We start from the raw sequence: 22,479 nt of genomic DNA on the forward strand, positions 1-22,479 counted from the left end.
TCTACCTGCGACTCCACTTTCAAGGAGCTATGAACCTGCACTCCAAGGTCTCTTTATTCAGCAACACTCCCCAGGACCTTACCATTAAGTGTATAAGTCCTGCTAAGATTTGCTTTCCCAAAATGCAGCACCTTGCATTTATCTGAATTAAACTCCATCTGCCACTTCTCAGCCCATTGGCCCATCTGGTCCAGATCCTGTTGTAATCTGAGGTAACCCTCCTCACTGTCCACTACACCTCCAATTTTGGTGTCATCTGCAAACTTATTAACTCTACCTCTAATGCTCGCATCCAAATCATTTATATAAATGACAAAAAGTAGAGGACCCAGCACCGATCCTTGTGGCACTCCACTGGTCACAGGCCTCCAGTCTGAAAAACAACCCTCCACCACCACCCTCTGTCTTCTACCTTTGAGCCAGTTCTGTATCCAAATGTTCTCCCTGTATTCCATGAGATCTAACCTTGCTAATCAGTCTCCCATGGGGAACCTCATCGAACACCTTACTGAAGTCCACATAGATCACATCTACTGCTCTGCCCTCATCAATCTTCTTTGTTACTTCTTCAAAAAACTCAATCCATTTTGTGAGACATGATTTCCCACGCACAAAGCCATGTTGACTATCCCTAATCAGTCCTTGCCTTTCCAAATACATGTACATCCTGTCCCTCAGGATTCCCTCCAACAACTTGCCCACCAAGTTGATGTCAGGCTCACTGGTCTAATGTTCCCTGGCTTGTCCTTACCACCCTTCTTAAACAGTGGCACCACATTTACCAATCTCCAGTCTTCCAGCACCTCACCTGAGACTATAGATAGTACAAATATCTCAACAAGAGGCCCGGCAATCACTTCTCTAGCTTCCCACAGAGTTCTCGGGTACACCTGATCAGGTCCTAGGCACATTTAACAGGGAGGACTGTTCCACGTTCTTACTGGGGAGGTCCAGGTTCTCAAGAAAGGACTGCATTCTCACTGCACCGTCTTCGCTGCCCTCTGACCGGTATACCTCTGCAAAGTATTCCCTAAATCTAGCACTGATCTTTTTAAACTCACAGGTAACTGTTCTAGCCCTCTCTCTGATAGATATAATGGATTGGGAAGCATTGTTCTTTCTAGCCAGATATCTACCTGGCTTATCTCCAAATTCAAACAACCTTTGCTTAGCAAAGGAGACCCCTTTTTGTTTTGCCACCTGTGTGTGCAATGAGTCGACAGCAGCCTGGAGAGCCATGACCCACTGCAGCTTGACCAATGAAGGCCCATTATAATATGCTTCAGCTACCTTCAGCTGGGCCTCCAACATCCGCAGCTGCACCACCCCCCTGCCTCCTCCTCGTTGTTGAAAATGAAATGATCACATCTCGTAAATGTGCCTTAATGGCCTCCCAAAGTATTGCTGGATTACTGGCTGTATCCGAGATGATATCCCAGAAGGCCCTGAACTCTCTTGAAATGTACTCAACAAATTTGCTATCCCTTAACAGGCATGGGTCCGTGCTTCAGTGCCTTACATCTATTCTACCACACTTAATGTTAACATGGTAAAAACAGTGGCACAACCTCCAAGGTAGTTATATTCCCAATTTTGCAAAGCAATGTTCTGTCCAAACAGACCAACGGCATAAGGAACATGTGGATTTGCGTGTGACACTTGTGTGGGTTGCAATAAAAAGTAAAGTCTCTTCCATTCTGGTGGAGATGCCTCCACACATCCACCAATCCCAAATCCTCACACTTTCACCAACTGTCGAGATTACGCGGGTGAACCTGCCAGGCCCCTCGGCATCCTGTCTACCCCGGGATCCATTAGGCAGTTAAAATCCCCTCCTATGACCATACAGCGCACCCCAAGTTTCATCAGTTTAGCAACTGTATAAATTAGTAATTTAAGAGGATGCACCGGGGTCAATAAACATTCAGGACGCCATATTCTTCTCCGTGTATTAGAGCTTTAAGAATAATGAACCATCCATGTTCGTCCTTAATTTGCTCAGTTACCTGGAATGGGAGGTTCTTTCTTACCAGCATAAACCCTCTACTTTGAGGTAAAGGAGGAGACTAATACCCTTCATACCCCCCCCCCCCCCCCCGTTGCAGTTTCAGATGTTCCTTATTGGTTAGATGCGTCTCCTGCAGCAGGGCAATGTCCACCCTTTCCTAGGGCTTGACAGCACCTTCTTTCTTTTCAGGGGGGATTGGCTCCCTTTTTTAAGTTCCAAGTTCACCACCTGAACAAATCACTAGCCATGGTTGTCCAGGGCAGCCTTTGGTTCCCCAAGAGGAGGAAGCTTATCTGAAGTGCAACAAACGAGGAAAACATTAACTCTATAAAATCTAAATTCTACTCCTGTGAAAACTACTATAACTAAAAAAACTAACCACTACATTTAACTTAAACAAACACCCAAATAAACCCCAATTCACTAGAGAGCTCCCCCCCCTTACCCATAGGGGGCAATCCTCCCAATCCTCGCAACCATCTTGGCACCTTTCAGCTGAGGCCATGCCCCAGTCCCAGGCAATTCACTGATAAAGAAAACATGTTATTTACATTCTGAGAGTTAACAATGGACACAGACACACACACACACACACCTCTTCTCCATACATCTTAACCACAGATATAGCCACCCCAAAAAAGGACAGCTAAAAACATCCCAGACAATAATCAACCAACCGATGGATAATCTTAACAGGCAACCCGACATTACTTGGCTCTACTGCACTACCCATTCTGTCTCCTCATGTCTGTGTTGTTTATCCATCTATATTTTACTAGGATGTTGCCTGGTCTGGAGGGAAGGTCTTATGAGGAAAGACTGAGAGACTTGGGTCTGTTCTCATTGGCAAGAAGAAGGCTAAGAGGGGATTTGATAGAGATATACAAGATGATCAGAGGATTAGATAGGGTTGACAGTGAAAGTCTTTTTCCTAGAATGATGACGTCAGCTTGTACGAGGGGGCATAACTACAAATTGAGGGGTGATAGATTTAAGACAGATGTCAGAGGCAGGTTCTTTACGCAGAGAGTGGTAAGGGTGTGGAATATTAATGTAGTCAACTCAGCCACATTAGGGAGATTTAAACAATCCTTAGATGAGCACATGGATGATTTTGGGATAGTTTAGGGGGATGAGCTGAGAATAGTTCACAGGTCGGAGCAACATCGAGGGCTGAAGGGGCTGTTTTGCACTGTATTGTTCTATGTCCTATGTTCTATAACTTGTACTATGTGATATACTGTTTAAACCATCTACTGTCTTAATATTACTAGATTCCTTAATTGGCATCTAGTACAGGATGAGAAAATATTTCCTCCAATTCAGTATTGATAGGTTCTTGTTGTCTAGAGGAATTAAGGGCTACGGGGAGAGTGCTGGCAAGTGGAGCTGAAATGCGCATCAGCCATGATTGAATGGCGGAGTGGACTCGATGGGCCGAATGGCCTTACTTCCACTCCTATGTCTTATGGTCTTATGGTCTTATTTGGAAGATAGAAGCCATTGTCTTCACTCCCAGTCATGAACTCCATTCCTTAACTTCCCGTGTCTTCATTTTCAGCACGTTCCATTCTCTTATAGTCTCTGTGATCAGTAACTTATCCTGATTCTCAGCTAAAAAATCTTGATTTTAAAATTCTCACTCTTGTTTTTGAATCTGTCATGGTCTCATCCCTCTGTATGTCTGTAATCACATCAGCCCCACAACCTCCTGAAGTCTTAACACTCATCTAATACTCTCCCCTTGACTATACCTGTTTTTAATTAATTGGTGGCTATGCTTTCAGTTGCATAACCCTAGTCATTGGACTTCCTATCTTAAACTCTCTACCTCACTACCTTGCTTTTCTCTTTTAGAACTTCCCTCTTTACCAAAGTCATTTTTCTTCATTTCTGCTAGTGTAGCTCAGTGTTATTATCTGTGTTATACTATTCTCTCATGCAGCACCTTGGATTGTCTCAACCATAGATAAAGATGAAACTAAAGCACTTTTAGCATGTTTAAGGTGCTATGTAAATACAAGATGTTATTTTGTTTGCAGGGTTCCCTGTGTATCTGCATGAACTTGTGGAAGGAGCAGAAATATTCACACCAGAAGTAAAGCTGCCAGAGAGGGTGGGTATACTCACTTAAACACCGAAAGGGATGTGACTGATGCTATCCTTAGGGGCAGCAATATCCTCCCCCCTCCTCCTCCCATCTAAAATCATTGTGTTGGTTTGTTTTTGAGATATAACAGAAATCTCAACACTGTTATCCTTTAGCATGTTGTATTGATCAGTTGTATAAGCTGATGTCATATAGGTCATTGGATGTTTCTTTGAGGAATGCTGTTATAATCAGTTGCTGCTTTGGTAATTTCTGCAATTCCAGATCTCTATGCATGATTATCTCTCTTATCAAGTTTATAACTCTTGGTCAGGAGTAGAATTCCTCACATCTCTGTCCTTTAAAACCTAGGTTTGGTGTCATGTGTTAAATTTACTTTATCCTTATTCTACAGTGGTTCACCTGTGCTGTCCTGTACTTTGGTCTTTGGATTTTCATCTGGATTTCTCAATCATTTAAAAATAATTTGAAATTCCCTGAACGAAAAGTATTGAGCCCCTAAACTCCTCAATAGAACCTACTATATGACTATTATGTGTTCTGAGTGAAGCTGGGAATATAAAATTTAATTTTAGGCTGGAGCTGAATTGGGGTCGATATTGGGGGTTTAATGCAAGGGTGTCAATGGTGGCCATAAAATGGTGATCTTTAAAAATTCTCTCTACCAATCACTGATCAATTCTTGGCCACTCCAAGAGTGCAGCGAGGATGTCAGGTTGCTTTTAACTGATATTCAATTCCCAATATCTCATTGTCTTATTAATGAGAAAGTCCCCAAATCTCTTCCCAGTCTGTGCTGAATTAACAAATGTTAACCTTAACATTCCTGTACAAAATGCCGGCAACGCTCCAAATGCTGACCATGATCCATCACTTCATACTGCTCCGTTCATGTGTCTGGATGCTGATGTCAAGAGTAGGTATGCTTGGGTCTGCACCCTGCTGACTCCAGTGGCATCCACAGAACACTTACTTGGCTGAGGTGTGAGTGAACAGCAACACTCGGGGAACCTTGACCAAGTAGGAGTGGGCAAGTGGGGAAGCTGGATGGGGAGTCTTGTCTTTTTGAATATTTAGCAAGTTATGAAATGTTTAAATATCCTCTTCTCATGTCACATGGTTGTCTCTTTCAGAACCCAGAGTTGATAGCCCGATTGGAAAAGATCAAAGCAAACCTTGCAAACGAAGAGTATAGACGCATTACCAAAAATGTCAACTGCCAGGTGTTATCACTTACTTCAATATTTCTAATTTTCTATCTTTCACATTTGCTGGATCTTTTTATTCTTTGTTTTATTCCTTCGTGGATGTGGATCTCACTGGCTAAGACATAATTTATTCCCCATTCATACTTGCTTCTGAACTGAGTGCCGGCTTGACCATTTCAGAGGGTAGTTAACAGTCAGCCATGTTGCTGAGAGCCTGGAGTCACATGTAGGCCTGATTGAGTATGGATGGGAGATTCCTTTGCTAAAGGACATTAGTGGATGGATAGTTATGAAAATTGGCAATTGTGATGTCATAGAGTCATACAGCACAGAAACTGACCCTTCGTTCCAACCAATGTTGTCAAGTTTCCCAAACTAGTCCCATTTGCCTGTGTTTAGTCCATATCCCTCTAAGCATTTCCTGTTCATGTACCCATCCAAATGTTTTTTGAATGTTGTAACTGTACACAGCTCTTACAACTTCCTCTGCCAGTTCATTCCACACACAAATCACCCTCTATGTGAAAACATTGTCCCTCAGGTCCCTTTTAAATCTTTCTCCTGTCACTTTTAAAATATGCTCCCTAGTTTTGAACTCTCCATCCTAGGGAAAAAAACCTTTGCTATCTAACAAATTTGTTTGAGTTCTTTGAAGTGATCAGAAAGGTTGATGAGTCTAGGGCAGTAGACATAGTCTATTTGGATTTCAAGAAGGCCTTTGATAAGGCTCCACATGGTAGGCTGCTCTGGAAGGTGAGATCGCATGGAATTCAGCAGGAGCTGGCAAATTGGATATACAATCGGCTTGATGGTAGGAAGCAGAGGGTAATAGTGGAAGGATGCTTGTCAGACTGGAGGCCTGTGACGAGTGGAGTGCCTCAGGGTTCGGTGCTGGGCCCATTACTGTTTGTTATCTTTACCAATGAGTTGTATGAGAATGTACAAGGCGTGATTAGTAAGTTTGCAGATGACACTAAAATAGTCAGTATCGTGGACAATGAGAAAGTTTATCAGAAATTGTAGCAGGACTTTGATCAGCTGAGGAAGTGGGCTGAGAAATGGCAAATGGACCTTAATATAGATAAGTGGGAGATGCATTTTGGAAAGTCAAATTCCTGTAGAAGTTTCCTGTTGAATGGTAGGGCCTTCAGGAGTGTAGTGGAACAGAGGGACCTTGGAGTTCAGGTGCATGGTTCTCTGAAAGTGGAGTCACAGGTAGACAGAGCAGTGAAGAAGGCTTTGGCACACTGGCCTTTATCAGTCAGGGCATTGAGTATAGCAGTTGGGGAGTTATGTTGCGGTTGTACAGGATGTTAGTGAGGCCACACATGGAGTACTGTATTCAGTTTTGGTCACCTTGCTTTCAGAAGGATTCCTGATGAAGGGCTTATGCCTGAAACGTTGACTCTCCTGTTCCCCGAATACCTGACCAGCTGTGCTTTTCCAGCACCACACTCTCGACTCTGATCTCCAGTCTTCACTTTACCCTTTCGGAAAGATGTTATTAAACTGGAAAGAGTGCAGAAGTAGTTTACAAGGATGCTGCCAGGACTGAGTTATATTAGGGGATTGGACAAACTAGGATGTTCTTCCGTTGCACATGGGAGACTAACGGGAGATCTTATAAAAGTGTATAAGGTCATGAGAGGCATGGATAGGGTGAATGTATTCAGTCATTTTCCCAGGGTTGGGGAATCGAGGACTAGAGGGCAACATTTTAAGGTTAGAGGAAAAAGAATAATTGGGAACCTGAGGGGCAACTTTTTTTACACAGAGGAGGTATGCATATGAAATAAGCTACAAGTGGAAGTGGTTGAGGCAGGTACATTAACAACAGTTAAAAAGCATTTGGGCAAATACATGGATAGGAAAGGTATGGGCCAAGTGAAGGGAAATGGGGTTAGTGTGGATGGACAGTTTGGTCAGCATAGACCAATTTGAGTCGAAGGGCCTGTCTCCGTGCTGTAGAACTCTGACTCTACCTAAACCCCTCATGATTTTATAAAGTTCGAAACAGTCACCCCTTAATCTCCTGTGCTGCAATGAAAAAAAGTCTCAGCCTATCCTTGAACTCTGCAGTCCCGCCAACATTCTGGTAAATCTTTTCTGGACCCTCTCCAATTTAATAACAACCTTCCTACAGCAGGGTGACCAGAACTGGGCCCCTCAAAACAAAGAACATCTACAGCCCAGGAACAGGCCCTTCGGCCCTCCAAGCCTGACCTGATCCAAATCCACTCTCTCTAAATCTATCGCCCAATTCCTAAGCATCTGTATCCCTCTGCTCCCCACCTACTCATGCATCTGTCCAGATGCACCTTAAATGAATTTACCGGACCTGCCTCTACCATCTCTGCTGGCAACGCGTTCCAGGCACCTACCACCCTCCGTGTAAAGTACTTCCCACGTGTATTCCCACTTAAACTTTTCACCTCTCACCTTGAACACATCACCTCACTCTGGGGAAAAAGCTTGTCTCTATCCACCTTTTCTATACCCTTCATGATTTTGTAAACCTCAATCAGGTCCCCCCTCAATCTCCTTTTATCTAATGAAAACAATCCTAACCTACTCAACCTCCCTTCATAGCTAGCGCCCTCCATACCAGGCAACATCCTCGTAAACCTTCTCTGCACCCTCTCCAAAGCATCCACATCCTTTTGGTAATGTGGTGACCAGACCTGTAGACAGTATTCTAAATGCGGCCGAACCAAAATCTTGTACGATTTTAACAGAACCATGTTGCCTATCCCTGATAAGCCCATTCTTTTCCAAATATAAATAGATTTTATCCCTCGGTACCTTCTCTAGCAACTTTCCCACCACTGTTGGGAGGCCGTAGTACAGCCCCAACAATGTAACTCATCCTTCTTGTTTCTCAGCTCTACCCATAATGCCTCAACTGTTCAAGCCCTCCATAGTGTCCCCCATTAGCACAGCTGTGATATCATCCCTGACCAGCAATGCAACTCCTCCCCCCTTGTTCATCCCTCCCTGTCCTGTCTGAAGTGTCTATAACTTGGAACATTTAGTTGCCAATCATCATGCCCTTCCTTCAACCAAGTCTCTGTGATTGCAATATTGTCATTCTCCCAGGCACCAATCCAAGCCCTAAGTTTATCTGCCTTACCCACTGTACTCTTTGCATTAAAGTATATTCACTTTAGGCCGCCAGTTCTCTTGCGTTCATCTGCTCTCTGCCTACTCTTCTCTTGGTAATTCTAAGTTCATGATCCTTACAGTCTCTAGTCTCCACTTCACTGTCTACTAGTCTTCTCTTCTGGTTCCCAGTCCCCTGCCACATCAGTTTAAAACCTCCCCAACAGCAGTAGCAAAAACTCCCCCAAGGACATTGGTTCCGATCTGGTTCAGGTGTAGACTATCCAATTTGTAATAGTCCCACATTCCCTCGAACCGGTCCCAATGTCCAACAAATCTGAACCTCTCCCTCCTACATCATCCCTCAAGCCACACTTTCATCCTGCCTTTTCTTTCATTTCTACCCTGGCTAGCACGTGGCACTGGTAGCAATCCTAAGATCACTACCTTTGAGGTCCTCCTCTTTAACTTCTCTCCTACCTCCCTGAATTCTTCTTTCAGGACCTCATCTCGTTTTTTACTTATAATCATTGGTGCCTATATGCACCACGATAACTGGCTGTTCACCTTCCCCTTTTAGAATGCTGTGCAGCCAATCGGTGACATACCTGACCCGAGCACCTGGAAGGCAACATACCATCCAAGAGTCTCGTTTTCGGCCACAGAACCACCTATCTACTCCTCTTACAACAGAATCCCCTCTGACTATGACCCTACGAGTTCTTTTTCCCACCCTTCTGAACAGTAGTGCCCGCCCATGGTGCCATGGTTGTGACAAAGTGGATAACCATACATTTATCCACATTAAACTGCATCTGCTATGCATCTGCCCACTCATCTAACTTGTCCAGGTCACCCTGTAATCTCCTAACATCCTCCTCACATTTCACCCTGCAACCCAGCTTTGTATCATCAGCAAATTTGGTAATGTTATTGCTGATACTAATTTCTATATCATTAACATATATTGTAAAAAGCTGCGGTCCCAGCACTGATCCCTGTGGTACCCCACTGGTCACTGCCTGCCATTCCGAAATGGAGCCGTTTATCACTACTCTTTGTTTCCTGTCAGCCAACCAATTTTCAATCCAATCTAGTACTTTGCCCCCAATGCCATGCATCCTAATTTTACTCACTAACCTCCTATGTGGGACTTTATCAAAAGCTTTCCGAAAGTCCAGGTACACTACATCTACTGGATCTCCCTCGTCCATCTTCAGAGTTACATCCTCAAAAAATTCCAGAAGATTAGTCAAGCATGATTTCCCCTTCATAAATCCATGCTGACTCTGTCCTATCCTGTTACTACTATCCAGATGTGCCGTAATTTCATCCTTTATAATAGACTCCAGCATCTTTCCCACCAATGAGGTCAGACTAACTGGTCTATAATTTCCTGCTTTCTCTCTCCCACCTTTCCGAAAAAGGGGTACAACATTAGCCACCCTCCAATCCTCAGGAACCGACCCCGAATCTATTTAGGTAAATGGAATCAATTTAGGTAAAGGGGCAGTACAGAGAGATCTGGGTGTTCTTGTACACCAGTCAATGAAGGTAAGCATGCAGGTACAGCAGGTAGTGAAGAAGGCTAATAGGATGCTGGCCTTCATAACAAGAGGGATTGAGTATAGAAGCAAAGAGGTTCTTCTGCAGCTGTACAGGGCCCTGGTGAGACCACACCTGGAGTACTGTGTGCAGTTCTGGTCTCCAAATTTGAGGAAAGACATTCTGGCTACTGAGGGAGTGTAGCGTAGGTTCACGAGGTCAATTCCTGGAATGGCGGGATTACCTTACGCTGAAAGACTGAAGCGAACTGGGCTTGTATACCCTTGAGTTTAGAAGACTGAGAGGGGATCTGATTGAGACATATAAGATTATTAAAGGATTGGACACTCTGGAGGCAGGAAACATGTTTCCGCTGATGGGTGAGTGCCAAACCAGAGGACACAGCTTAAAAATACGGGGTAGACCATTTAGGACAGAGATGAGGAGAAACTTCTTCACCCAGAGAGTGGTGGCTGTGTGGAATGCTCTGCCCCAGAGGGCAGTGGAGGCTCAGCCTCTAGATTCATTTAAGAAAGAGTTGGATAGAGCTCTCAAGGATAGTGAAATCAAGGGTTATGGAGATAAGGCAGGAAGAGGATATTGATTAGGAATGATCATATTGAATGGCAGTGCAGGCTCCAAGGGCAGAATGGCCTAATCCTGCACCTATTGTCGATTGTCTATTGACAACTGCTACCCTCCCCTGGTCAGCCATCTCCCCTAACAGTATCCAAAACAGTATGGATTAGAGTGGTGCTGGAAAAGCACAGCAGGTCAGGCAGCATCCGAGGTGCAGGAAAATCAATGTTTCGGGCAAAAGCCCTTCATCAGGAATACAGGCAGAGTGCCTGCAGAATGGGGAGATAAATGAGCGGGGGGTGGGAATGGGGAGAAAGTAGCATAGAGTACAATAGGTGAGTGGGGGAGGGGATGGAGGTGATAGATCAGGGAGGAGGGTGGAGTGGATAGGTGGAAAAGGAGATAGGCTGGTAGGACACGTCATGGGGACAGTGTTGAGCTGGAAGGTTGGAGCTGGGGTGAGGTGGGGGAAGGGGAAACGAGGAAACTGGTGAAGTCCACATTGATGCCCTGGGGTTGAAGTGTTCCGAGGCAGAAGATGAGGCGTTCTTCCTCCAGGCATCGGGTGGTGAGGGAGCGGCGGTGGAGGAGGCCCAGGACCTGCATATCCTCAGCAGAGGGGGTGGGGGGGGGGGGGGGGGGGGGGGGGGTTGAAATGTTGGGCCACAGGGCGGTGTGGTTGATTGGTGCGGGTCTCCCAGAGATGTTCCCTAAAGTGCTCTGCTAGGAGGCGCCCAGTCTCCCCAATGTAGAGGAGACCACATCGGGAGCAACGGATACAATAAACGATATTAGTGGATGTGCAGGTAAAACTTTGATAGATGTGGAAGGCTCCTTTAGGGCCTTGGATAGAGGTGAGGGAGGAGGTGTGGGCGCAGGTTTTACAGTTCCTGCGGTGGCAGGGGAAAGTGCCAGAATGGGAGGGTGGGTTGTTGGGGAACATGGACCTGACCAGGTAGTCACGGAGGGAACGGTCTCTGCGGAAGACGGAAAGGGGTGGGGAAGGAAATATATCCCTGATGGTGGGGTCAGTTTGGAGGTGGCGGAAATGGCGGATGATGTGGTTTATGTGAAGGTTGGTAGGGTGGAAGGTGAGCACCAGGGGGGTTCTGTCCTTGTTACGTTTGGAGGGGTGGGGTCTGAGGGCGGAGGTGCGGGATGTGGACGAGATGTGTTGGAGGGCATCTTTAACCACGTGGGAAGGGAAATTGCAGTCTCTAAAGAAGGAGGCCATCTGGTGTGTTCTGTGGTGGAACTGGTCCACAGAATTGGGAATTGGGAATACGGGATGGCATTTTTGTAGGAGGTAGGGTGGGAAGAGGTGTAATCCAGGTAGCTGTGGGAGTCGGTAGGTTTGTAAAAAATGTCAGTGTCAAGTCGGTTGTCTGTTTCGGAGGGAGATGACCGCAGGGGACACCTGCACTGCCTTCCTACTCTTTCTCTGTCTTTTGGTCACCCATTCGCTGTCTTCCTGATCAATTCTAATCTGCGGTGTGACCAATTCACTAAATGTGCTAGCCACGACCTCCTCAGCATCGCAGATGCTCCACAGTGAGTCCATCCACAGCTCCAGAGCTGTCATGCGGTCTAACAAGAGCTGGAGCTGGACACACTTCCTGCAAATATAAGAGTCAGGGACATCAGCCACATCCCTGATCTCCCACATCAAGCAAAGAGGCACATGCCACGGGGTCTGAAGTTCCCTGCATTGTAAGCCTTAGTTTTATTTCAACTAACTAAAACCAAACAATGCACTTAAATAAAACCTTACCTTATAGAGTCTTTTTCTTCTGGTTAGAGGAAGGAGGGTCAGGAGGGAGATACTATACATGTAGTATCTCGGGTTTAGCCGCTGCCCAAATGTATACTAAGTCCTTACCTTCCCAGCAACCTCCTGGTCTCCAATGTCACCCCTGTCTCTCGCTGCTCCTGGACAGAAAGAAAAACATTTCAAGAAAGTAGCCCAGAGCCAAACTGTGCTGGTTGTTTTAAGCAGGTGTAACGAGGATATTCCAGGAGAGATGCAGCTGGTCCAACCCATTTACTTGTAAACAAAACAGAATTCATTTACAAGATTACCGAATGAAACACAAATGAATACCAAATAACTTAACTTACCCAAAAACCCAACAGCTTATCCCAACGTAATGATGCTGTTCCACATACTTGCAACAATTCCCATAAATACCCCTTGGCACAAATGGTAAAATCAAATACAGGGTCTTACAGGAGAGAGAGAGAGAGAGATGGCAGAGGGATTCAGCGTGAAACACCTTCTTCCATGGAGCTGTTTCTTGGACCAGCAGCCTCCCACTGTCTGACTGATTTCAGTGGACAGCCAGACTGCGAAAAAAAAACCCAAACCAAACCAAAGAAAAGCTGTGCTGGGAGAACTGGGCACTCCCCTTTCATTGTCCAAGCATCTTGTAACTTGAAAGCCTTTTGCTTCAAGGCAGTATCTGTTAGCTATAATCAAACTGGCCTTAAACCTGGTCCAGGCCAGACTTTATGGAATCGCTGCTTTTATGACCTCTCTGAAAAGAAAGCCAAGGACAGCATAACCTTACTAAAGGAGCAGCATCATTGCAACACAATACTCCAAAAATCACCTCACCAAGGTCCTATACAACCTCAACATGACATCCTGGCTCCTATACTCAATGGCCTGAGCAATAAAGGGAAGCATGCTAAATGCCTGTCTACCTGGATGCAACTTTCAAAGATCTATGTACCTGAACCCCCTTGGTCTTTCAGTTTGACAACAACATCCAGGTTCCTACCATTAACAGTATGAGTCATGTCCTTGTATGTTTTACCAAAATACAATACCCCACATTTATCCAAAATATACTCCTAGTTGCCACTCATCAGCTCATTGGCCCAATTGATCAAAATCCCTTTAGATTCTTCAATAACCTTCACATCAACCATATCACCGAATGTCCACAAACTTACGAACCATGTCTCCTAAATTCTCATTCAAATCATTTCCATATAATCCAATTGGCAAGTTCTCCCTGAATCCCATGTGATCTAACTTTACTAATTAGTCTAGTATGTAGAACTTTGTCAAAGGCTTTGCTAAACTTCATGTAGACAACATTTACTGCTCTGCCCCTATTGTTAATTATGTGATCATCACTAGAGAAGCTTTTCAGCTAGAATTCTGATCAATTCAAACTTCATCATCTGCCATAGCAGGATTCAATTCCTGCTTCCAGAACATTAGTCTGGAACTCAGAAATTATTAGTCCTGTGACTTTACCACAGTTCCGTTCCCACAGCTAACCTGTAGCAAAAGGACCGTCCCACCTGGGACTGTAGTTACATTCTTCCCCTAACCTCCCTTTCTTGCTCTTTTTACAGCAGATTAACCGGTACGGCACTCTGGGAGATTTGGGAAGACAAGGTGAGTGACTGACTCTCATTAAAAACTCTGATTCCAGATTTGTAACTTGTAACCGTGAACCTGTAACTCAGCACCAAACAGACCATTATACTCTCTAGATTTCACACTGCAGAATAGATAAAACTCACAGAGGACAGTGATGGGATCTTTGCTGATGCTCTGACATACTCTAAACTTCGGCCTGCTGTATTGCATGGACAGAAAAAAGGGCATTTCACTCGATGTTTTTCCTGTGCTGTGCTTGTTCTGAGGGTTTTTTACTGATACCATGTGGTGAAAATGGAAGTGTTCTATCTCCTAGACTCTAGCGTTCTTCATTTGGATAAATACTTTAGTCAGGGGCACAGATAGGCATTTATATGGCCCCAAGCAAGACTCTAGGATGGTTGGACAAACTTGGGTTGTTTTTGTTAAATCATGGTGGGGCTGAAGGGGGACCTGATAGAAGAATATAAAATTATGAGAGGCATGGTTGGGTGAATAGATAGTCTTTTCCCAAGGTGGAAATGTCAAAATTGAATCAAATGAAATGGGCTATCAATGCAACTTCTACCTTGGATCATGGTGGAGGAGGGTAAGTGCCGATCATGTCACACTTGTTTCGTGCACTATTATTGAGGATTGAATTGAAGGTGACCTCGCATTGTGTCTGGTTGGGAAGTGGGTGCTCAGACCCTTCAGCTTGTGATGACATGGGAAGGTTTGCTTGGAGATGCTTCTGTTTAAAGAATCTGTCTGTGGGGTCTTAAAACCCTCTGCTGCCAGTTGGAGAGGTTTTTGTTGTGAGGAACTGTTTGCTGTGTTGAATTTTGCTCTAAGGACACTGCTGCTATGGTTACTGAAGCAGAGCTGCACTGCCAATTGTCCCTCAAATCTCCTAAAACTGCTGTTTTTGGTGCAGTGCGATCGGTGAAGGCAGTGGTGGTTACCGTCTTTAACTTCCTAGTGACGGTGGGAGCTGCATTTGCCTGCACATACCTTGGCAGTCAGTACATCTTCACGGATACAGCAGCGGTATTGACAGCAGTTGTTGTACCTCCTATAGGTAAAGGAGAGAGGAGCACTACTAATCATAGTGTAAAGGGGATAAGCTCTGGGAAAAGGTTAAGGTAAATTGGAGAAAGTGCTGTCATAAATCAGATAAACAAAAGCTGTTTTCTTTAGTGTGTAGGTCAATATACAGAATTCATGGATTTAAAATAATTGGCAAAACATTTCTGGAAAATACAAGTAGCTTCCATACTGAATATTGTTCTAATGTGGAACTCCGTATCTGAAGTAGCAGTAAAGCTATATCCCCAAGGAATGTTCAAAAATCAGTTGGACAATCAAAGAGTTAATTTGCAGGGGAGTGGGATCTGGGCTGTTGGATTGAACTGAATAATTCCTTCAAAAAGCTGGTACTGACACAACTGGTCAAGGGGAAACCAGCTGTGCTGTGTGTATGTTTGGAATTGTGTAAATCCCACAAAGTGAGCCAGACGGGTGGCAGCACAACACACAGCACAGAAACAGGGAACTGAGGAGTGAAGAGCAGCAGGAGCTACTGGATAAATACCTGAGGAGTGGGGTCACTCCGGGGGGGGGGGGGGGGAGGATTGGGGGGAGGGGGGTGTAAGTGAGGGAAGGGTTACGTCTGGGCAGTGGGGGGTGTGGGAAGTGACAATCAGGGCAGTGGGGGTTGGAGGTGTCAGGGTGATGGGGGTATCAGGGCGTTGAGGGGTGGGGGTGTCAGTCAGGGTGGTGGGGGTGGGTATGTCATGTCAGGGTGGTGGGGGGAGTGGAGAGGTGTCAGTCAGGGCATTGGGGGGATGGGGAAGATGTCAGTCAGGGGGGTTGGGGGAGGTGTCAGTCAGGGCGGTGGGGGGGTGGGTGGGGGAGGTGTCAGTCGGTGCGGTGGGGGAGGTGTCAGTCGGTGCGGTGTCTGTCGGGTGGGTGGGGGAGGTGTCAGTCGGTGCGGTGGGGGGGTGGGTGGGGGGGGTAGTCGGTGCGGTGGGGGGGTGTCAGTCGGTGCGGTGGGGGAGTGGGGGAGGTGTCAGTCGGGGCGGTGTCAGTCGGGTGGGTGGGGGAGGTGTCAGTCGGGGCGGTGGGGGGGTGGGTGGGGGGGAGGTGTCAGTCGGGGCAGTGGGGGGGTGGGGGAGGTGTCAGTTGGGGGGGTGGGAGAAGTGTCAGTCGGGGCGGTGGGGGGGTGGGTGGGGGAGGTGTCAGTCGGGGCGGTGTCAGTCGGGTGGGTGGGGGAGGTGTCAGTCGGGGCGGTGTCAGTCGGGTGGGTGGGGGAGGTGTCAGTCGGGGCGGTGTCTGTCGGGTGGGTGGGGGGGTGGGTGGGGGGAGGTGTCAGTCGGGGCGGTGGGGGGGTGGGTGGGGGGAGGTGTCAGTCGGGGCGGTGGGGGGGTGGGTGTGGGGAGGTGTCAGTCGGGGCGGTGGGGGGTGGGTGTGGGGAGGTGTCAGTCAGGGCGGTGGGGGGGTGGGTGGGGGGAGGTGTCAGTCGGTGCGGTGGGGGATGTCGGTTGGTGCGGTGGGGGGGGGGGGGGTGGTGGGTCAGGGTGTCGGTAAGGTTGTGTTGGGGGGAGAGTGGAGCTGAATCCGGAGGTGATGTCACAGTTCAGTAAATGACAGGTTTAGCTGCTCAGAAACCAGGTCTCGAGACTGTAGTGTCGGGAGAGAGAGAAATTATTTTTGTCGTTGTACTTTGTTGGGAAAGGAGAACAAGTGTGAAACATCTGATTTTGGTTAGTCGTGGGTAATGTTGTGTAATTGGTTGTGTAATCAGGAACACTTCTAGTTTCCATGATGACTATTCATGTAGGAAGTGAGTTCAGCTGCAGCTCCTGGTTTGCTGCATGGAACTCCTGGAGCTAGGGGGGGGGGGGGGGGGAGATGGACTCAGTGTGGAGCATCCATGAGGCTGAGAATGTCGTGGACAGCATGGTTTGTGATCTGGTTGCACCACATTAAAGGCTACACAGACCAAGAAGAGTTGGGTGACCACCAGGAAGACAACAATGTGTGGACAGACAGGTGGATGAGTGGCCATTCCCCTCTCAGACAGCTGCACTGTTTTGGATACTGTCAACAGAAATGGCCTCACCGGGGAAAGCAACAGCAGCAGCAGTAGCCAGATCAGTGGCACCCACAGCAGGGGGTAGGGGATCAGAGCAGGGGGTGGGCAATCAGAGTCTAGGCAAGCAGTTTCTGGATTAGTGGTGCTGGAAGAGCACAGCAGTTCAGGCAGCATCCAAGGAGCAGCAAAATCGACGTTTCGGGCAAAAGCCCTTCATCAGGAATAAAGGCAGTGAGCCTGAAGCGTGGAGAGATAAGCTAGAGGAGGGTAGGGGTGGGGAGAAAGTAGCATAGAGTACAGTGGGGGAGGGGATGAAGGTGATAGGTCAAGGAGGGGAGGGTGGAGTGGATAGGTGGAAAAGGAGATAGACAGGTAGGACAATTCCGGACAAGTCATGGGGACAGTGCTGAGCTGGAAGTTTGGAACTAGGGTGAGGTGGGGGAAGGGGAAATGAGGAAACTGTTGAAGTCCACATTGATGCCCTGGGGTTGAAGTGTTCCGAGGCGGAAGATGAGGCGTTCTTCCTCCAGGCGTCTGGTGGTGAGGGAGCGGCAGTGAAGGAGGCCCAGGACCTCCATGTCCTCGGTAGAGTGGGAGGGGGAGTTGAAATGTTGGGCCACGGGGCGGTGTGGTTGATTGGTGCGGGTGTCCCAGAGATGTTCCCTAAAGCGCTCTGCTAGGAGGTGCCCGGTCTCCCCAATGTAGAGGAGACCACATCGGGAGCAACGGATACAATAAATGATATTAGTGGATGTGCAAGTAAAACTTTGGATGTGGAAGGCTCCTTTAGGGCCTTGGATAGAGGTGAGGGAGGAGGTGTGGGCGCAGGTTTTACAGTTCCTGCGGTGACAGGGGAAAATGCCAGGATTGGAGGGTGGGTTGTAGGGGGGCGTGGACCTGACCAGGTAGTCACGGAGGGAACGGTCTTTGCGGAAGGCGGAAAGGGGTGGGGAGGGAAATATATTCCTGGTGGTGGGGTCTGTTTGGAGGTGGCAGAAATGTCGGCGGATGATTTGGTTTATGCTAAGGTTGGTAGGGTGGAAGGTGAGCACCAGGGGCGTTCTGTCCTTGTTACGGTTGGAGGGGTGGGGTCTGAGGGCGGAGGTGCGGGATGTAGACGAGATGTGTTGGAGGGCATCTTTAACCACGTGGGAAGGGAAATTGCGGTCTCTAAAGAAGGAGGCCATCTGGTGTGTTCTGTGGTGGAACTGGTCCTCCTGGGAGCAGATCTGGCGGAGGCGGAGGAATTCTGAATACGGGATGGCATTTTTGCAAGAGGTAGTGTGGGAAGAGGTGTAATCCAGGTAGCTGTGGGAGTCGGTGTGTTTGTAAAAAATGTCAGTGTCAAGTCGGTCGTCACTAATGGAGATGGAGAGGTCCAGGAAGGGGAGGGAGATGTCAGAAATGGTCCAGGTAAATTTAAGGTCAGGGTGGAATGTGTTGGGGAAGTTGATGAATTGCTCAACCTCCTCGCGGGAGCACGAGGTGGCGCCAATGCAGTCATCAATGAAGCAGAGGAAGAGGTGGGGAGTGGTGCCAGTGTAATTATGGAAGATCAACTGCTCTACGTAGCCAACAAAGAGACAGGTATAGCTGGTGATGGGGGGTGGGGTCATGGTCGAGGGGGCAGTAGGAAGAGGTGTCCATGGTTACCCCTTTGGTCTGGAGGAAGTGGGAGGCTCCAAAGGAGAAATTGTTAAGGGTGAGGACCAATTCGGCCAGACGAATGAGAGTGTCGGTGGAAGGGTACTGTTGGGGACGTCTGGAGAGGAAAAAAACAGAGGGCTTGGAGGCCCTGGTCATGGCGAATGGAGGTCTAGAGGGATTGGATATCCATGGTGAAGATGAGGCGTTGGGGTCCAGGGAAACGGAAGTCTTGGAGGAGGTGGAGGGCGTGGGTGGTGTCTCGAACGTATGTGGGGAGTTCCTGGACTAGGGGGGATAGGACAGTGTCGAGGTAGGTAGAGATGAGTTCAGTGGGGCAGGAGCATGCTGAGACAATGGGTCGGCCAGGGTGGTCAGGCTTGTGGATCTTGGGAAGGAGGTAGAACCGGGCAGTGCGGGGTTCCTGGACTATGAGGTTGGAAGCTGTGGGTGGGAGATCTCCTGAGGTGATGAGGTTCTGTATGGTTCGGGAGATGATGGTTTGGTGATGGGGGGTGGGGTCATGGTCGAGGGGGCAGTAGGAAGAGGTGTCCTCGAGTTGGCGTTGGCTTCAGCGGTGTAGAGGTCAGTGCGCCAGACTACCACTGTGCCCCCTTTATCCGCTGGCTTGATGGTGAGGTTGGGATTGGAGCAGAGGATTGGAGGGCTGCGCGTTGTGAGGGTGAGAGGTTGGAGTGGGGGAGGGGGGACGACAGGTTGAGGCTGTTAATGTCCCGGCGGCAGTTGGAAATGAAGAGGTCGAGGGCAGGTAATAGGCCAGCGCGGGGTGTCCAGGTGGATGCAGTGTGTTGGCGGTGGGCGAAGGGGTCCTCGGAAGGTGGGCAGGAGTCCTGATTGTGAAAGTAAGCTCGGAGGCGGAGGCGACGGAAGAATTGTTCGATGTCACGTCGTGTATTAAATTCATTGATGCGTGGACGGAGGGGGATGAAGGTGAGTCCTTTGCTGAGGACTGATCGTTCGTCCTCATTGAGGGGGAGGTCTGGGGGGATGGTGAAAACTCGGCAGGGCCGGGAGCTGGGATCTGGTGTGGGTGTGGAGCTGGGAGTGGGGTCGGAGCCAGTACCTGGAGTGGGTGTGATGGTGGGGGGAATGGGGGTGGAGTCATGAGCAGGGGTAGTGTTCCCCTTGGGGTTCTGGGGGGTGGGGATAGTGACAGTGGGGTCTGTGGGGGGCGTGTCTGCAGAATGCAGGTGAGTGGCGCTGGTGGGGGCGGACGTGGTGGTGACCATGGCAGTAGGGGTGGAGGAAGTCACTGAGCATGTGGCATCAGCGATGATGTGAGGGCCGGAAGTGATGTCAGGTGTGATGCATGAGGAATTGTGAGGGGTGGAAGTGATTGTGGGAGTGGCCATGATGGGGGCGGAAGTGACATCATCAATCAGCGTGGGGGTGGTAGCTGCATCAGCCACATGGCTAATGGTGGAATAGGTTCCGAGGCCAGGGGAATCTTCTGGAATGTTTGAGGAGCGCTGGTTATGGAGGTGGGTGGATAAAAACAGTGGTGATTCAGGATTCTTTAGTCAGGGGCACAGATAGGCATTTCTATGGCCCCAAGCAAGACTCTAGGATGGTTGGACAAACTTGGATTGTTTTTGTTAAATCATGGTGGGGCTGAAGAATATAAAATTACGAGAGGCATGGTTGGGTGAATAAATCCTCTTTTTCCCAGGGTGGAAATGTCAAATATAGGGGGCATAGGTTTAAGGTGCGGGGGAAAGGTTTTTATGCAGATAGTGGTAGGTGCCTGGAATGTGCTGCCAGGGAAGGTGGTAGAAGCAGGTACAATATTTAATATTACAATATTAAAGAGGCATTTCGACAGACACATGAGCAGGCAGGGAATAGAGAGCCGCAGATAGGATTAGTTTAGTATAGCATCATGGTTGGCACTGACATGGTCGGCTGAAAAGTCTGTTCCTACGCTTTACTGTTCTGTGTGCTGTGGGAGGGTTAATGCCCTACAGAGATCCGTGGGGTCTCCGTGGGGGTTAATGGAGCAAATACAGTGGACACAGAAAGGGCTATAGGTCTTAATAACACCTATTCGTTAGTGGTGAGGGTGAGGTCTTGGTGGGAGTTGGGGCAGGGTAAGGGTCTCAGTGGGGGTTAATAGTGGGGTTATGGGTAGGGCAGGGGTCTCTGGGTTTAGTGGTAATGGAAGGGGTCTCAGTGGTCTAAGAGTGGGGCAGGTCTCTGGGAGGTCTTAGTGGTGGGGGTGAAGTCTCAGTGGGGGTGGGGTCTCAGTGGGGGTGGGGTCTCAGTGGGTTGGGATCTCTGCTTGATCAGATTATGATCTTTCATATGTACTGTTGTTATTTCCTTAATAATTGATGTCAATACATTTCCAACAATAAGTGCTTGGCTAATCAGCCTATAGTTACCCTGTTTATTTGTTGATAACTATACAGAATGTGATTGGTTCGTTATGGGCCCAATCCTTTATTCTATCAAGTCGAACTCTGATGTACACAATCAGGGAAGCTGTCACAGGTGATAATTTGTATTGAGAAGCAGCATTCAATGGGATTGAGCGACAGGTCTATTTGCTGTGTAACATCTCTGTCTCTCTCTTTCAGCGGGTGCTTTCTGCTTTGATTGTATCGTCTGTAGTGGGTCTGGCAGAGCTGTATGTACTTGTACGGATAATGGAAGGAGAGCTGGGAGAGATGTAGCACACTGCCAGAACACATTGTTAAAACCAATTGGAGGCTCTTGTAACTTACATTTATATAGCACCTTCATCATGGTAAAACATCTCAAGACATTTCACAGTAGCATTATCGAAGTAAATGTTTAACACTGGATGTAAGAAAGTAGGACAGGTGACCAAACACTTAGACAAAGAAGCAGATTTTATGGGGTGGCTTAAAGGAAGCAGCTGAAGCACAGCCCCCATGTGAGAAGAGTCGAAACCATGGAGGCTCACGAGGCCAGAACTTGATGACCACCAAAATGTCAGAGTTGGCAGCCAAAGGAGATGAGAGAGAAAAGGTGAGTTCCGCCCATACCTGGTTAGAGCTACCACTTGGTCACTGTTAGACCCTTTACCTGGTTCTTGCAGTCACCTGGCCTTCTCTGAAAAAAGGGTTTCTCTTCATTAGTGGTCAAGGTGCCTATTGAAGCCATGACTGAAGCTGCCTCCTCTACACTCTGCGGCAGGAGATTCCAGGTCCTATTGCCTTGCTGTATGTGATGTTTCTCCAAATGTTGTGTTGGTTCTTTTGCCAATTATCTTATCATTCCCTCTCTCCTCTGGTTCCCATTCCTTCTACCAATGGGAACAGTTTCTCTCTATCTACTTTGTCCATGATTGTGGTAAACGTGAAAACCTTAAACAAACCCAACCTTCACTTTTCCAAGGACACCTCAAATCTCCCTGTGTACCAGGTCTGCTGTTAGTGTCTGGAAATTTTAAACAATGTAAACCAAATGACCAGTGTTTATTAAAGTCCATTTTGCAGTTTTCCAATGTGTCTCATGATGACCTGAGTGTGTGAAATATGGAAATCCAAGACTAAATCAACCATTCAACAAAAAGCTGAAAAACATCCCTACAATAATGTTTCCAGTTATCCAGCATGAGTGTTTGATGGGTCAGGGTCAGGGTCAGGGGAACTTTGCTCCATATCTAATCCCATGCTGTTCCTATATTGAAGTATTTGATGGGGACAGTGTCGAAGGAGCTTTGCTGTCAGTTTAAAAGAATCGAAATAGTTTTACTCTGTTTCAAATCTGTACCTTTGCGAGATGAGGCTACTGTCCCCTCCCTATGAGCTTACAGAAAGTAGTACAGAA

At 47.6% G+C, this 22,479-nt stretch overlaps 1 protein-coding gene across 1 annotated transcript in view; it reads left to right on the top strand.

Annotated features, from left to right (window-relative positions):
• Positions 1–22,153, top strand: part of vma12 (vacuolar ATPase assembly factor VMA12) — a 31,007-nt gene extending 8,854 nt beyond the window's left edge. Inside the window, 5 exon segments of the mRNA XM_072590115.1 lie at positions 4,051–4,124; positions 5,252–5,341; positions 13,916–13,958; positions 14,860–14,972; positions 21,261–22,153. Coding sequence (XP_072446216.1) covers positions 4,051–4,124; positions 5,252–5,341; positions 13,916–13,958; positions 14,860–14,972; positions 21,261–21,356 — 416 coding nt within the window. The 3' untranslated portion in view covers positions 21,357–22,153.
• Positions 22,154–22,479: the final 326 nt, after the last annotated feature.

The sequence above is a fragment of the Chiloscyllium punctatum genome, chromosome 19 (genome assembly GCF_047496795.1).
Source record: "Chiloscyllium punctatum isolate Juve2018m chromosome 19, sChiPun1.3, whole genome shotgun sequence".
In the NCBI taxonomy this organism is placed as follows: Eukaryota; Metazoa; Chordata; class Chondrichthyes; order Orectolobiformes; family Hemiscylliidae; genus Chiloscyllium; species Chiloscyllium punctatum.